Source organism: Nicotiana attenuata, unplaced genomic scaffold, assembly GCF_001879085.1.
Source record: "Nicotiana attenuata strain UT unplaced genomic scaffold, NIATTr2, whole genome shotgun sequence".
In the NCBI taxonomy this organism is placed as follows: domain Eukaryota; kingdom Viridiplantae; phylum Streptophyta; class Magnoliopsida; order Solanales; family Solanaceae; genus Nicotiana; species Nicotiana attenuata.
This window is the reverse complement of record NW_017674371.1, coordinates 77,704-94,294: the sequence shown is the minus strand read 5'-3', so window position 1 is coordinate 94,294 and position 16,591 is coordinate 77,704. Positions and strand designations below refer to the sequence as shown.

At 36.6% G+C, this 16,591-nt stretch overlaps 2 protein-coding genes across 2 annotated transcripts; both read right to left on the bottom strand.

Moving 5' to 3' along the window:
- Window positions 1-2,665: 2,665 nt before the first annotated feature.
- LOC109218524 (uncharacterized WD repeat-containing protein C17D11.16-like) lies at window positions 2,666-9,208 on the bottom strand. The gene is made up of 16 exons (XM_019382892.1): window positions 9,021-9,208; window positions 8,312-8,511; window positions 7,810-7,886; window positions 7,629-7,724; window positions 7,400-7,526; window positions 6,597-6,655; window positions 6,455-6,520; window positions 5,275-5,345; window positions 5,077-5,173; window positions 4,749-4,823; window positions 4,538-4,636; window positions 3,819-3,962; window positions 3,704-3,733; window positions 3,541-3,603; window positions 3,315-3,392; window positions 2,666-3,211 (listed from the first exon to the last, which is right to left on the bottom strand). Exons 1-16 carry the CDS (start codon window positions 9,137-9,139, stop codon window positions 3,128-3,130), a joined length of 1,485 nt encoding a protein of 494 aa, XP_019238437.1. The 5' UTR covers window positions 9,140-9,208; the 3' UTR covers window positions 2,666-3,127.
- A 3,189-nt stretch (window positions 9,209-12,397) lies between these two features.
- Window positions 12,398-12,883, bottom strand: LOC109218522. Its single transcript, XM_019382891.1, has one exon. The coding sequence runs from the start codon at window positions 12,881-12,883 to the stop codon at window positions 12,398-12,400; it is 486 nt and encodes a 161-aa protein (XP_019238436.1).
- Between the last annotated feature and the right edge of the window lie 3,708 nt (window positions 12,884-16,591).

The window sequence follows — 16,591 nt, the reverse complement described above, 5'->3', positions numbered from 1 at the left end:
TTCTATGCTTGATTACTGAGTGGAAGTATTTAGTATTATCATCTCCCAATCTAATCCATTTTGCTTTACTCCTTTGTTGTAAGTACGTTTCAGCTATGTGAGATGATTGCCTGAACTTTTGATATGCACTAATTTCAGCTTGTTGACATTCCACATTAGTAGGACATCTCTGCAGCTGAACTTGGATCTGCTTTAGTGTGTTCCTATCCTCTTTTGCTTCAGTCACTATGTTATGAAAAGCCTGTGTGTTTAAGGTTTTTAATCCCCTCTTTAACATCTTCAGCCTTTTTACCACTGTAAACATTTTGCATCCTTCCACATTAGAGTTCCAACCCTCTTTGACTATGCTCATGAATTGTGGATGTTGTGTCCACACATTACCAAATTGAAAAGATCTCCTACTCCTCTGCCTCTCCTCTGTAAAAGTCACGTTTGCAGGACAATGATCACTAATTCCTTCGGTTAAAAATCTTGCATTGCATTCTGGCATGGTATCAAACCACTGCTCATTAATAAAAATCCAATCAATTTTTGAGAATATTCTGTGCTCTTCATGTTTATCACTCCAAGTGTGTCTATTTCCTTGTGCAGGTAGTTCCATCAATCCACACTCCCCTACACAATTATAGAAATCCACCACTTCAGCCATGTCACTTCATTTCCTCCTATTATATTCTCTGCATTCAGAACTGAATTAAAATCGCCTATTACCATCCATGGTTTACTACATCCTCTACTGTGAGTGGTTAAATCTTCTCACAATCCCTTCCTCTCCTCTTTTGTATTAAAAGCATATACATAGGTTACCTCAAAAGATAGTTGAAGAGAAACATACAGTGCTTCACAGGTTACTAGTTGAGCAGTCTTTTGCCTAGGTAATATCTGGTAGTAATCTGGCCTCCAGGTGATCCAGATTCTCCCATTGTAATGACAGTAGAGATTTGTTACAAACTTCCATCCAGCAAACATCTTCTCTGCTACCTGCTCCATCCTTTCTTTTTTAATTTTTGTTTCCAGTAGGCCTATTAAACCTACTCTTTCCTCATTGCAAAGGAGCTTAATCTCCTTTTGCTTATTAGGAGCATTAAGCCCCCTAGTGTTCCAGCTTAGTAGACTAACCATCCCCATTGTGTGGGATAATTAGGCCACCCACACTGCTTCCTTCTCCCCTCCCCCCCCCCCCCCTCCTTTGACAGATTGAGGCCCTCCTGCTTATTCAGAATCTGTAATGAATTGGATTTCTCCATTTGTTCCTTCTGTCTTACCACAATCTTACCACAATCCTGCAGTAATCCTTATGTCATTTACATTTGTTTTCTGAGCTTCATGGATCTTCTCACTTTGCATTTGACCTTGCTTCTCCACCTAAGTGTCTGTTGTCTGTTCTTTGGTCATTTGTTCATTCTTTGGAGCTTTCTTCTTGAGCCTGCATACTGTTCTTCGTGTCCATACTTTAAGCAATGGGTACAAAAAGTTGGCTTCCAGTCATAGTTAACTCTTTGCTCTATTAGTTTACCCTTCTCATTCCTAATCATCACCACATCAGGTAGTTTAGCATCCATTTCAACCTCCACTAACAGTCTAGCAAAATTCAACCCAATCCTTTTTTCTGTGTTTTGGTCAACAATTACAGGTTTCCCAATCAGGCTCCCTATCTTACTTAGCCTTTTTGGACTCCAATATTTGAAGTCCAATCCTCGCAATTTGATCCAAATTGGTACTGTTAATAGTTCCTCACGAGTGAACTCCAATTCAGGTGTCCAGGCTTTGACAATGAGAGGTTTGTTATCAAAGTGATAGATTCCACCCTCAATTACCTCCTGTTTTCCTATTGCAGAGTCAAATCGAACAACAATTACCCCATTTTTTAACATTGCAATCCTATCTATGTCATGTTTACCCCACAACCTCTGTATGTAGCCTTGAATTATAGCAAACGGTGGATGAGCCCCAAGCACATAGCAGACCACGGCATTTCTCCAGTACTCAATCTCTGTACTAATATCCTCCAACTCAATTTCAACAAAAGTAGACTCACCTATTGATTTAGGTTGGACAAACTCAAATTTGTACCCAGCGTTTGATATTTTGTAATATCAAAATTGTCCCACACTGAACTCTTCTTCCCCTGCTCTTTGTTCATCTCATCGACCTCATCGGCCCATGATTTCCTTCCAGTGCTCACATGCACCGTTGGATTACTGCTTGTTGACATTTGCTGGACTTCATCCCATACTTGAATTGCTTCAATCTGCTTAAGTTTCTCATTTTTCGAAGTTTTTGGTGCTGTTTCATTGACATTAGGGCTCAATTGCTTGTTTCCGAAATTTTCAATTGTTGCTTTCCTTCCTTTAGTCCCTCGTTGAGCGTTACTCTGTGAATCCACTGCTTCCTTCGCCATTAGTGCTTTCTGAGACGGGATACGAGCTCTCTTACCCATGGTAGGCGCAGGTTAAGCTAACATGCACCGAAAAAGAAGATAGCCATTTCAGAAAAGCTAGACTTTGTTATGTCTGCCTCTAGAAAAAATATTGAAGCATGCAAGAAAGATAATTTTTCTTCTGAGAACATGGAAAATAGAACATTGAAAATTGTAAAGAAAATTAGCCATCAAGTGAGCACAATTTAAAAAATAGCTAAAATTGAAAGTAGGACAATCTTGATCTATTCAGTAAACTTTCTTTTTCCGATAACGATAGTGTCCGAACAGCTACACCTCAACTATTACACCATTGAAAACCTGCTACCTCCCCCAACACTAAGTACAAGATAATGCCTAACAACAAATAGAAAGAAATCACTTGACATTTTTTAATCTTTACTAAGTTTTGGAACCCGGTCCCCACTACATGTTCATTGATTTTGCGTAGGTTATGTTCAAAAAACAAACAAACCATTCTATATCTCAATTCAATACATAGGAGGAGATGATTTGTTATCTTGATTCCACCAAACTCTTTACTTCCTCTGTCCCTTGGGCCAGGCAAGCAACAATAAAATTTACCATGATCATATGATAAATAATGGGAACCAATAACCACCCTACTAAAACACAAATCAAAATTGACAGATTAGCTAATATTTTCCCTATATAACTCAAAACCAATACTTAGAAACTACATTTACATTATGATTTGGGCAACTGCCCTTTTTGCGCGACATATTTCCCATATTTCTTCAACACCGCATCTTCTGAAGAAACATCCCATAGCTGCAAATGATAAGCAAAGACAAATTCTCAGTCATTTACAGCCCAAAAACCACAGAAACTAGAGCCGCAACAAACTAATCCTTTCAAAGAGAACACAACTTACCTGCAACTTCCCTTTAGAACCACCAATAGCAAGAAAAAAGGGACAATCATCAGAGAAGGAAACAGAGAAGACAGCTCCCTGATAACAAAATAAAACGAAGTGGTCATCATGATAGTACATCAATCAAAATGTATGATAACCCTCTAAAACCTTGTGTTTTTGAAAGGTTGGAAGAAAAATATGTATCCAATAAATATTCAACCACAAAGATTTGCAAATCACATACGGCTTTTGGATTCCTTGATGCAATACAAGAAGGTTGATTGTTGCTCAAATCCCAAAGTTTAACCTGCAGCACAATAATTAAATTAATCAGTGGAATAGCTCTCATCCCCCGGAATAAATCAAAACTAGGTAATAAGCAGCGAACAGAGACAACAAGAAAGTACCATCTTGTCCGTGGAACCAGTTGCAAGAAGCTGCCCAAAATACACGGAGAAAATGAGTTAGGAAAAACGAATTAAAGGGTAACGCAAAAACAAAAACAAAAAAGGTTTCACATACATTTGGGACTAGAGGATTAAAGGACATCGAGGACACTGCTTTATCATGAGCATGGATGGTGAAACTTGGCTTTGTCGCAGAACTCGAATCAGAACTAGCAGCACGGATATCAAAACTAGTAACTGTACCATTCTCCAAGCTGACCTGAAAGTTTTATGGAACTCTACTCTCGTCAGCAATTCCTAATGTCCAATACACACCCAGATTAAAATCTCCAAGCAGATTTTACAACGGATTTATTCATCCCAACAAAAAAAAACTTTTAGGTCTCATACAGTTATAGGGAACAGAAATTTAGTGATTGGCCAAGGGGAAAAGAATACATGGCAGATTGAATTTATCTAGTTTTTATTTTCATTTTAGTACCATAGGAACTAGGAGACAGATAAATACTTCTATTTTTCTGCACTAAATAAAATCAAGTGTCAAAAAATTCAGCAAGCAAATAGATAAACTAATATGCACATAATTTCAATGTCACCCCCCCCCCCCTCTTTTCCCCCCCGATTCCATAGTGTATTTACCTAACCAACAGACACAATCCCATCCTTAACTTAGTTACCATACTGATGGCCTCATGTTGAGAAAATTATTCACAATCTCCACACTAACGATTCCCGTTACAGAATTAAAGGTACTATCTAATCATGTAGCATACCAAACAAACAAAACCTTGAAAAATAGATTGGGTAAGTCACAAACACAGTGCAAGCACTGACCACAAATGAATGCTCAGAATGTGGATCCCAAGCCAAGCTTTCAACGTCAGCGGAAACTGGAAACTTATATCCACTGTGAGATGGATACCTCACATCCTTCTGCAAGACATGTTGAAAGTTGAATTAGCATCTTAAACTAAGAAGCTAATCCGCAGTCCTAGCTTTCCAAAACAAAAATGGGCAAGAAGGAAGAAGGAGAAAAGCTTATCACCAAGCAAACTGTATGATCGAATGACCCGCTCAGAAGAATCTGTGATGCAAATGGATTCCATGCAACTGCTTGAACCTGACAAAGCGGAGCAAGATGATGAATCTGCTTCTTTCATAATTTTGTAAGCAAGCTGCTGATTGATGTTTTATAAATTATTCAATTTTGATTAGATAGAATTTCAAAGAACAGTAAAAGCATATTGTTTACTTTAACATGCAGAAGAGGTCTCCTACATAACAAAAGACTTTAAGTGTATCGGGGGGTTTTCGGTCCTTGATACAAAACAATATGATGTTTAAACAACATGCTACAAAATTTCGGATTCTACCTTGTCAGTATGGTCGTTCATAGTGACAGTACAGCTTCTGGTATTCACATCCCAAACCTTGACTGATTGATCAGCACTAGCACTGGCAAGCATATTCCTGCGTAGAATGTTGGACAAGACAACATATGAACTTTGACTATACCTCTCTAACGCAAACATCATACACTGATCAATCAGTGATCAATCAGAAATCCACACCTATATTCCTTGTTCCAAGCGAGACCAAGTACTGAATCGGAGTGGCTATCCTTTTTGTATTTGATGGTTTTCTACAAGTAAGAAAAAAAAGTTTTTTTTTAGAATTACCCAAATGGGGCATAAGAAGTAAGTTTTGGGTTCACACAATTATCAAATCGTAAAGACCATCCACCATGCAAACTATCATTCCTTTTCTTTCATTTTCTAAAGAATGAGGTTTGAACACTGGTATTTGGTATGTGTTAAATAACTCTCATAAATATTTGCTGCCATGACAGAAAAACAACAAAATGGTAATTTAAAGGTAGTTTCTCTTTTTTCTTTTGATGGGTGAAGAGGTAGTTTCTCTTCAAAACATATCATTGGTCAATTTAACTTTTAATATAGAAACTAATAATGCCAATAATCGACTCCTTGGCACATATACGCTTGCCCTGCATCGCATGCATAGTGTCGAGTAGAGGCGCAGAGAGTAAGTTAACCAAGAACATGTCAGTTGAGCTGAAGTCCAAGCCCTTCAAGACATCCAATAACAGAAATCGACGACTAATACACTGCAGTTCCAACTAGCTGCTTGAATACTCAGACAAGCCTCTTATATATTAGAGCCTAACAATATCAAGAACATCACCACCTCAAGTTGCTCACATGGCCATCAATTAGAGCCTCTTAGACTACTAATATGGATAGTTCCTACCTCATAATATCAAGCATGAAAATACAGTACTATTGTGAAGATCGGGCATGCCCAACAATCCATGCATTAATGAGTTACACTGCAGCATGGAGACACCAATCGTTGAATTATACGCAGTCAACTCTTTAACAGTTTAGTAGGGTATCCCGCAAAAAAAAGGTCCACATTGGTGTTGAGGTATACGCAGCCCTTGTTTCCTTTGGACAGGAGAGAAGGAAATTTATTAACAGCATCATATATTAGTGGAAGATGACAGCCCTACATGCATGAAGTAAGAAGGAAATTGGGACTACTAGAGATAAAAGCCTAACAATGACCATCAGTGATGGCCAAGTATTGAAATTAACCTACTACTTTATTCAACAGAGAAGACAGGAAACTAGTCCACATGTTTTCTACCTTTAACATACAAAACTAATTTCAGCTGAACAAGCTGACTTAGCATACAAGACCATTCCAATTGAAAATTGGATTAAAGATTACCTTCTTCCCCTTTTTCTTTATGTCAGCAATTCCACCTAATACAGCAGCTGGTTGCACCTCATCCAACTACAAAGAATGAAGATAGTGTGATACGATCAGTAGTGAGTCAGGAGTTCATCAAGATCAGTGTGCAGTCACTTACTATGTCTAGGTCCCAAATTTCAATCGCTAGTTCCATTGAACCCACAGCTATGAAGTTCCCTATCAACATATAACTCATTTATTAACATGAGCAAAGGAAGTACAACATCAATTATACAAAGATCAACTATTATAAATATAAGATCAAACTGCATCAAATAGATTCATTGTGCCTAATTTCGGTGGTAAAATGGGTAAAACAAAAGAAAAAATACTGAGGAGAAAAGAGTGAAACAATGGAAGAGGATATAGCCCGATCGCAAATTAATGTTTGCGGATGGTTCTGAAAGGTTTGCCTTCTAAACAAGCGTGTAGTGCTGGTGGCTGACATTCTATCAAACGCTACAGGCCAAGAGAAAGGTAAGCAGGGTGAGAGAGATGCAACATAAATAGACTTTATCATAGCAAATGAATCTCTTAGCTTAATACTAATTAAAAAAAATAAGTACTCCTATATCATAGTGAGCAGCATAATTTCTTTAGCCTCTGAAATTATTGAAATCTACCAAGGTAAAGAAGCACAGGGAAGTGCCGATGCCAAGGGCTTTAGAGCAAAATCAACTAAAGAGTGGGCTTTTAGTGAAGAACAAGTGCTAATGAACAATTGCCAAATAAATGATGTCAATGATTAAAGCATGTGCAAACAATTATTATCTGGACAAAAGAAATGAAAAACATATATAACGAAGTGAATTATAAGAAGTAAAAATGATGTCAAAGAATTGCTTCTGAAAGTTATATATGTTCAACAACTACTAATAGAAAAAACTTCAGTAGCAAGCTCAACTTCAAGCAGAACCTTACCTTTCCCCTCGTCACTTTTAATAGGGCAATCGAGCCATGCTGTGCAGAGAGGAAACGCAGGAATAATAATCTCATGATGAACATACATGTTTACAGCGCCATCTGATAGAACTTCCAAAATCCAGATCTGCTGGCACGGATGAACGTTACAAAATTAAAGGTGGCCAAATGAAATTACCAGGGGCATACAGATGAAAGTATAATTAAGTCTGAAGTAAGTTTTACTTGCCTCAAGATGACTGACGTCATCATCATTGCTTGCACAAACTATAATAGAATCATCAGGCTTTATTGTCATGTCCTCGTCCTCCTCTGAGTCATTATCCTGGGGGAAGAATTTCATCCGTAAGTAAAATGGAAAATACTTCAAAGGAGCCGACGTGAGGGAAAACAAATGGTCATTCTGCAACCTTATCCTTGAGATATGGGTCCATGTCATTACTTGGGTAGTACAGGTCTTTGAGTCCCGAACCGAAAAGCTCAATGCCTGACAACGCCAAACACATGCAAAGAGAGAGAGAGATGCAAACTAAATCAAAATCCATTTAAAATTTGACAATTAGGAATAAAAGCAGGAACAGCTTTCCAAGTAAAAACTGATATGTCATAGTGGAGACTGGAGACTAAGCTAGTCCATGGGTGCCAGTAGAGGCGGATTTAGTTACATGGGTTCAACCTTTAAGTTTTTTAGCATTGAACCCATTGTATTCTTAAAATTATGGGTTCAGACCTGTTATTTGTTGCAATATTAATGAATTTTTATACATAAAATTATGCTCTACGTCGAAAATACTGGGTTCAGATGAACACGGTGCCCGAGTGCTTCATCAGCTACGTTAGATATAATAATGAAAGGAAAAAAACAGTATTCAACCCAAATGAACATATCAGCTAACAGGGTTATTGAGTTACCATCCTCCTCATCATCGTAGTTTTCCATATTCAATTCCTTTAAACCATTTGTTATGTTATCGGTTCCTAGAGAGACATCTTTTGTAGCTTTTCCAAGTGCATTAGCAGCTGCTAGTGCAACAGCAACTTCATCATCTTCATTTTCCTTGGATTCATCAACATTCATATCTTCTTCAGCTTCCTCATTATCACTAACTTCACTGCAAGGAGAATAAAGCAACAGACTTTCAAGAGTAAGGCAAAGCAATGATTACACAAAAGGAAGTATCAAGTTCAGTTCCAATACAATACAAACAATACAATAACTAGTAACTACGAAGTTGGGGTCGACAATATGAATCCTTACTTCTTTCTTTAAGTTCAAATAATAAAATAGTAATAATATTGAAAGTTCTCTAACAAATAAAAGCTTTTTCTAACATTGTGCAATCTCTTTAGCTAAGTCTGCATTGATTCCAACGACTTGATGTTCTTTGGAGACAACTTCTTTCCATGTGATTTTAGGTCTACCTCGTTCCATTTCTAACACCTTCACTGACGATAGTTTCAAACCTACGGACCAGTACAACTTTAGGGCGATACGCAAGACATGATAACAGTATCAAGTTCAGTTCCAATTACCAAATATTCTAGGTCTTAATAGGTCAATATCATTCACTTTTAGGCATACCAAAAACAAATTAAAAGAAACAAAAAAAAACAATAATACCTTTTATCAAGGAGGCCACTCTTCAAAAGCTCCTCAATTTCTTCCTTTGAAGGAGGCTCAGCCGCAGCTGGAACTGACTTTGCAACCCCTTTGGGAACCCACGAAATAGCTGCTATCATTTTTTACACTACAAGCAAGGGCGGCTCTACGGTAAGGCGGACGAAACCTTCCTTACGCCCCAAATATTTAAGGCCCCAAAAATATATATAATTTATATGAGTAATTATATATTAGTTAATAAATAAATTCAAAATTTTATATTTTTTAAAATTTGGTAGAGATAGGTTTGAATGCCTGTCCACTTTTTTAGCCCGTTTGGAAAGCCACCTTGAAAAAGTATTTGAGCATAAGAGAATATAATCATACATTTTGGTATATTTATTTGGCCAAGTAATTATTTGGTCAGCATGAAATTAGGTGTAATTTGAGGAGTGTAATCACACTCTTCAATTCTCAAAGGGAGGTGAGAATCGGTGGTAACTACACTTAGTAACTACAAGGTCGCTCTTTAGTTTCTTCATTTTTATTTTTATTTTAATTTATTTTCTTTATAACTTTTATTTGTATTATTTTTATTTTTATTTTTACTTTTAAATTTCTTTTGTAATTTTAAAATATATTTTTCTTTGTACATTATTTATCTTTTATTTTTCTACCTTTATTTCTTGCGATTCCATGTAATTGCATATATTTTATTTTTTTATTATTATAATTTTTGAAACTACACCTCCTCATATTAGAAATAATGAGTCATTAACAAACTTGACATATAATGAGTGATGTAATTAAAGTGTAATTTCGTTGTTCAATGTGATTATAAACTTATTATGTTTCATAATCTTACGTTGTAGCGGAACTTACTATTATTATGTTGGAATTTGACATATGTTAAACTTTTTTTTTTTGAATTTTGAAACTGTATTATATTCATGGTTCCAAGTTACTCGTTTTAGTAGTATTGACTCATAGCATGTTGTTCATTTTTTTAGTTAGAATTGATAGATTAGTTTTGTCAAACATTTGAATAATGTTATGACATTATATTTATAAATATTAATTTATTTTATAAAACATGAATTCCATGATGTTCTTATAAAACGTATAATTTTAGTTTTTGTAAGTATCTAAATTAAATATTATTAATTTAATATATATATATATATATATATATATATATATATATATATATATATATATATATATATATATGTATACACACACACATTAGTTTTACAATTTAGTTAGAAATATATAATTATTAATTAGTGTATATTCACGAAAAATATACATCCTAAAAACCAAATATAATATCATTTATACTTATAAAAAATTACGGGCATATATTTATTATATTAACTTTTAAGTTTTGATAATTACTTCATATAAATTTAATCTAACTGTGTAATTACACTTGTGCAACCAAACAGTAAACTTATAATTACACTGTAATTACACTATGACAAACAAACATGTCGTTGTAATTATACAACTATGTAATTACTAGGTTGTGTAACTACTACCTTAGTAATTATACCAATTCCAATAACCTCGTGGCTTTCCAAACAGACCCTATTTGTTTCCCTTTTTTTTTTCTTTTTTTTTTTTTTTTACGCATGCTAAATTTATCTCTTAACGTTTTAGCAATGAAATTGACTATATTAACATTTGCTATCTCTTCGTATTTTTTTCATTTTATTTATATTTGACATCTGCCATTTTGCGATTTGGACTGTGATTATTAGCAATTCCCATAATAGAAGCAACCAACAGAACTTAATGAAAACTTTGTGAGCATCAAAGACTATTTCAAATTTTGAGCAAGAAATCTCAATTTGTCATGTAATTTTAATTTAAAAATGACATGGAACTATAAAATGGAGCAAAAAAAATCAACATTTCCTCTCCAATTTTAGTTTACAAAAATTATTGACAAGATTTATAGGAGGTGAAATGATCATCAGATTTTATAACAAGTAGTGCATGGACTGCTAGAGAAGTGAAATGCCAAACTGGGATGGATGAATCCAATTGTATTGGAAAATAAAGATTATGCATACTCCAACATTGTTTACTTCAAGGGCAATTTTTAAAAAAAAAATAATAATTGACTAACTATTGAAATCTTAAAAAATTAAATATTTTGGACTACAAAAAATGACCAAAAAATCAGATAAAGTTGACGGAGGGATTAATATGATAAATCTTTTCTCTCATTAAATTAAACAATATATTTACCTTTTTATCAAAAAAAAAATTGTATATTTTTTTTTTCATGTTTCTTGCGATTTTACTTTCTAATTTTAACGTAGATTTTCTAAATGAGCTATTCCTTTTGGCACATTCATACGTCAAAAAACAAGTTCTTTTGTGTCTCTTTTTTTAACTAAGAAATTTTTGAGGCAAGTGTCCCATGTTAATAAAACACAATGAATAATATGTTCCCCCTTTATCATTTTTACTTAATACCATATTTTTTGTATAAAGAAGAATTTAATATCATGTCGTGCGCCTATCCAACACATCATGCATACGCGTTGCACTCTCACATTAGGCCTTTTTAGTCCTATTATTCTATGAATTTTAAGGAAAAAGTTTAAGGGTCTTTTGATATAATTTAATTTTTTCATTGAGACCATTGTCTTATCTTAATTGGACTCTATAAAATTTAATTAAGAATGTCAAGAATGGATGTGTGGCTCAAGAGGAAGGCTAGTAAAACCTTGATTGAGGCCTCGAGATTTTGAGGCCCAAAAAAAATTGAATTGCGAATTTTATGATTGTATTTTAGCTTAGACAATATTAAAGTTTGCAGAAAAATAAAAAGTATAAAAATGTGTAAAAACGAAAGAAAAAACGATTGTCTATTATTTAACAGTAAAATACTTTAGAACCTAGAATTAAACTACTTATATTTTATATTGGTAAATATTTTTTTTTTTTAATAATATCAAATAATTAAATAGTAGATGTAACAACAACAAGAACAACAACAACAACAACATACCCAGTATAATCGCACAAGTGGGGTCTGGGGAGGGTAGTGTATACGCAGACCTTACCCCTACCTGGCGGATAGAAAGACTGTTTCTAATAGACCCTCGACTCAAGAAAAGGTGAAAAAAGAGAAAGGAAGAAGACGAATGAGAAAGAGGAAGAAGAAAGAAAATATAGAGGGACGAAGGACGATAAGGAAAAAGGGAGAAAGACAACTATAACAACAACAACAACAACAACAACAACAACAATAACAACAATGAAACCAGTAACAGAGAATAGCATCAAACAATGACAAACTGGAACATACGATATACAGAGCGAACGAAAAAAAAGGAGCTACTAATACTACTAAAAAAGAACGAGGAACTCTCGACTACCTACTAGCCAACTACCCTAATCTTCGACTTCCACGCCCTTCTATCCTGGATCATGTCCTCGGTGAGCTGAAGTAGCGCCATATCTTGAGTAATCATCTCTCCCCAATACTTCTTCAGCCTTCCTCTACCCCTTCTCAGACCCGCCACGGCCAGCCTCTCACACCTCCTAACAGGGGCATCCGTACTCCTCCTCTGCACGTGCCCGAACCATCTCAACCTCAACTCCCTCATCTTATCATCCACGGGAGCCACTCCCACTTTGTCCCGAATAACTTCGTTCCTGATCTTATCTATCCTGGTATGCCCACACATCCATCTCAGCATCCTCATTTTTGCTACTTTCATCCTCTGAAAATGGAAATTCTTGATTGGCCAACACTCAGCCACATACAACATAGTAGGTCTAACCACCACTCTGTAAAACTTACCCTTGAGTCTTGGTGGCACCTTCTTATCACACAAAACACCAGATGCGAGCCCCCAATTCATCCATCCTGCCCGATACGGTGGGAGACCTCATCATCAATCTCCTCGTTACCCTGGATTATAGACCCGAGATACTTGAATCTGACCCTCCTCGGGATGACTTGGGTATCAAGCTTCACATCCTTATCCGCTTCATGAGTCTCATCACTGAAATTACACTCCAACTATTCTGTTTTGTTCCTGCTCAACTTAAAATCCTTAGACTCTACGGTCTGCCTCCGAACCTCCAGCCTCGCATTGACCCCACTCCCCGTCTCATCAATCAGCACTATATTATCGGCAAATAACATGCACCATGGCACCACCCCTTGAATGCGTCACGTTAGCACATCCATCACTAGAGCAAATAAGAACGGGCTGAGAGACGATCCCTGGTACAACCCCATCACTACCGGGAAGTGATCTGAGTCTCCTCCCATTGTCCTTACCCGAGTCTTAGCACCATCATACATGTCCTTGATTACCCTAGTGTAAGCTACCGGAATGCCGCTAACCTCCAAACATCTCCACAGAACCTCCATCGGAACTTTATCATACGCCTTTTCTAGGTCTATAAACACCATGTGTAGGTCCTTCTTTCTCTCCCTATACTTCTCTCCCAGTCTCCTCACAGATGAATAGCTTTAGTAGTCGATCGCCCCGGCATAAATCCAAACTGATTCTTGGAAATAGACACACTCTTCCTCACCCTGACTTCCACCACCCTCTCCCAAATCTTTATAATATGACTCAGCAGCTTGATACCCTTATAGTTATTGCAGTTTTGGATGTCACCCTTGTTCTTGTACAAAGAAATCATCGTACTCCACCTCCATTCTTCAGGTATCTTCTTCGTCTTAAAAAATAACATTAAACAACCCAGTAATTCACTCCACACCTGCACGGCCCGCACTCTTTCAGAATTCTACCGGGATCTAGTCTGGCCCAGTCGCTCTTCCCCTGCTCATCTTACGCATCGCTCCCATAACCTCTTCGACCTTAATACATGCCTAATATTTTATTTATTCAAATTATTGTTTACTAATATAAATAATATTATTACTATGTAAAGTTAAAGATTTTATATTATTAAGAATATTATATTATAACAACAAACATGAAAAAAGGTAATAATAGTTTTTTCGCATATGTATGTGTGATACATATATGAATTATTGCATAAAAAAGCATAAGGCCTTTTTTATCAAAATTTGGTTAGGCTACTAATTTTATTGAGTCGCCCTTGTCCATAAGCAAAGCAAAAAATGAAATATCCAAATAATGTGAAATTTTTCAATTTTTTCTATAAATACAAAAAATGAACTTTTTAATGGAACTTTAGTGAAAGTAATAAAGTTATGGTTGAATATTAACCGGAGGCTGTGCTTGGTCGGTTAATGGCACCGGCGTTGGAGTTGCAAGAAACTTTATACATAATATGAAAACGATGATTTAGTTATAGGAATTTATATAGAGAGGGTATTTTAGAAATGAAGAGAAGTTTCTAAGGGTGTATTTGCGAAAATAATTAGCAGAATCTCACCACTATGATTCGGGGCGGGTCGCGGTAGATTTTGGGCGGTCTATTGTGTCACGACCCAAAATTCACTAAGGGTCGTGATGGCGCCGGACACCGCTGTCAGGCAAGCCAACCAAAATACATAATTAAATTCTTGTTTAAATATTTCCGAAACCAATTCTTTTATGCGTTTAAACAATACATAATAAATTCCACTGAAAAAATAATGAAACATTTAATAACTTTATAAAGTTTCTGAACAAACCCATAGACATTCCCAGAACCCGGTGTCACAAGTGCATGAGCTATTTCTAAGAAACAATACAATACAACATCCGTCCGGAATACAATGGACAGAAAGTAGATACAATATACCGAGAGGGGCTATACTAGCTGCGGGCCGCCTCGAGCAATGCAGCTCACCTAGTCCCAGTTTCATCCATGCTGCTACGCCCAGTAGGCCACTAGAAGTACATGTGCCTGTGCAACAAAAATGCACAGAAGTGTAGTATGAGTACAAAAATAACGTGTACTCAGTAAGTATCCCGCCTAATCTCGAAGAGGTAGAGACGAGATGGCAACTTTGATACTTACTAATGATCCAGTAACAATATTATTAACGCGATGACTCACGGATTTATTAAGAACAACAGTAGATTCAAGTAAATTACTAAACGGGTAAAAATTTCCTCTTTATTAAAAGTCTCCGGATTCATAATCCATTAATCAAAAATTATCTCAAGTCGGGAGAGCACATATTAGTATCAACAAATATCAAAGCAAGCAATACAAGCATGCGCAACTCATGCCGAGGTCGTACGGCCCGATACAATATAAATGTAAATTGTGCACTGTCGAGGGTCGAACAGCACGAACCATAGATGCATCTATTACCCCGTTCGCGAATCATACGTGTGCGGTCAATCTTAAATAAACAATCACCCTGCTCGCGAATCATACATGCGACGCAGATACACATAGAAATACATGCTCAAACAGCCAATTAAGAATTTATCGGGGAACATTTATCCAAATAAAAGCCAATTCTCTTTTAGCGATTTAAGAAAGATGGAGTTTAATCCTTTTAGAAATTCATTTACTAATTAGATAGGATTTAAGCAATTCAAACTGTTAATAACATTACAAATATTCCAAGTACAACATGCCTTTGGGTCCTAGACTACCCGGACAATAACATAATAGTAGCTACGCACGGACTCTCGTCGTCGTGCGTACGTAGCCCCCACAAATAGGAGCACATAACCAGTTAATTCACCTATGGGGACAATTTCCTCTTACAAGGTTAGAAAGGAGACTCACCTCGCTCCGAAGATCCATAACGAGCATTCCCGCCCTTGACTCGAATCGATGCTAAATGCTCCAAAGTTAGGCAATAATTATACAAATCCATTAATATGTGCTCAGTTACTCATTACAATCCAATTATAACAATTCCTAACCCCGATCGAAAAGTTAACAAAAACGCCCTCGGGCCCACGTGTCCGGATTCCGAAATTTTTTGAAGATTAAGCTTACCCATGACTCCGTGAACTCAAATATATGATTTTCTCTTAATTCCATACCCAAAATCGTGGTCAAATTCCAAGAGTATCAGTTTCTAGGTTTTCCCTCAAACCCCAAGTTTTCTACAAATTTCCATGTCCAAATCCATATATAATCATGTATTTAACTCAAAACTAACATGAATTACTTACCTCATGCTTGATGGTGAAAATGGCACCTCAAAGTTGCTCCAAATCGGCTCCAATGGAAGAAAATGGGGTTGAAATGAACCCAACCCCCGATTTTAAAAGAACCTCACTGCCTCCAGCATTTCCGCATCTGCGGTCCCACATCTGCGAGAAATGGACCGCATCTGCGAAATGGGCCAAAAGAGCTGGGACCGCTTCTGTAGTCTCGAGGCCGCTTCTGCAGTTCCTGGCCTGGCCTGCCCTGGGCCGCTTCTGCGATGGTAGGACCACATCTGCGGTCTCGAACCTGCGGTCCACCAACTGCAGGTGCGCTTATGATAGAAGCAGCAGCTTCAGCACTTCTCAAAATTTCATTTTCGATCCGTTAACCATCCGGAATCCACCCGAGGCCCCCCCCGGGACCCCATCCAATCAATACCAACCAGTCCCAAAACACATTACGGACTACTCGAGGCCTCAAATCATATCAAACAACGCTAAACCATGAACTCAACCTCCAAT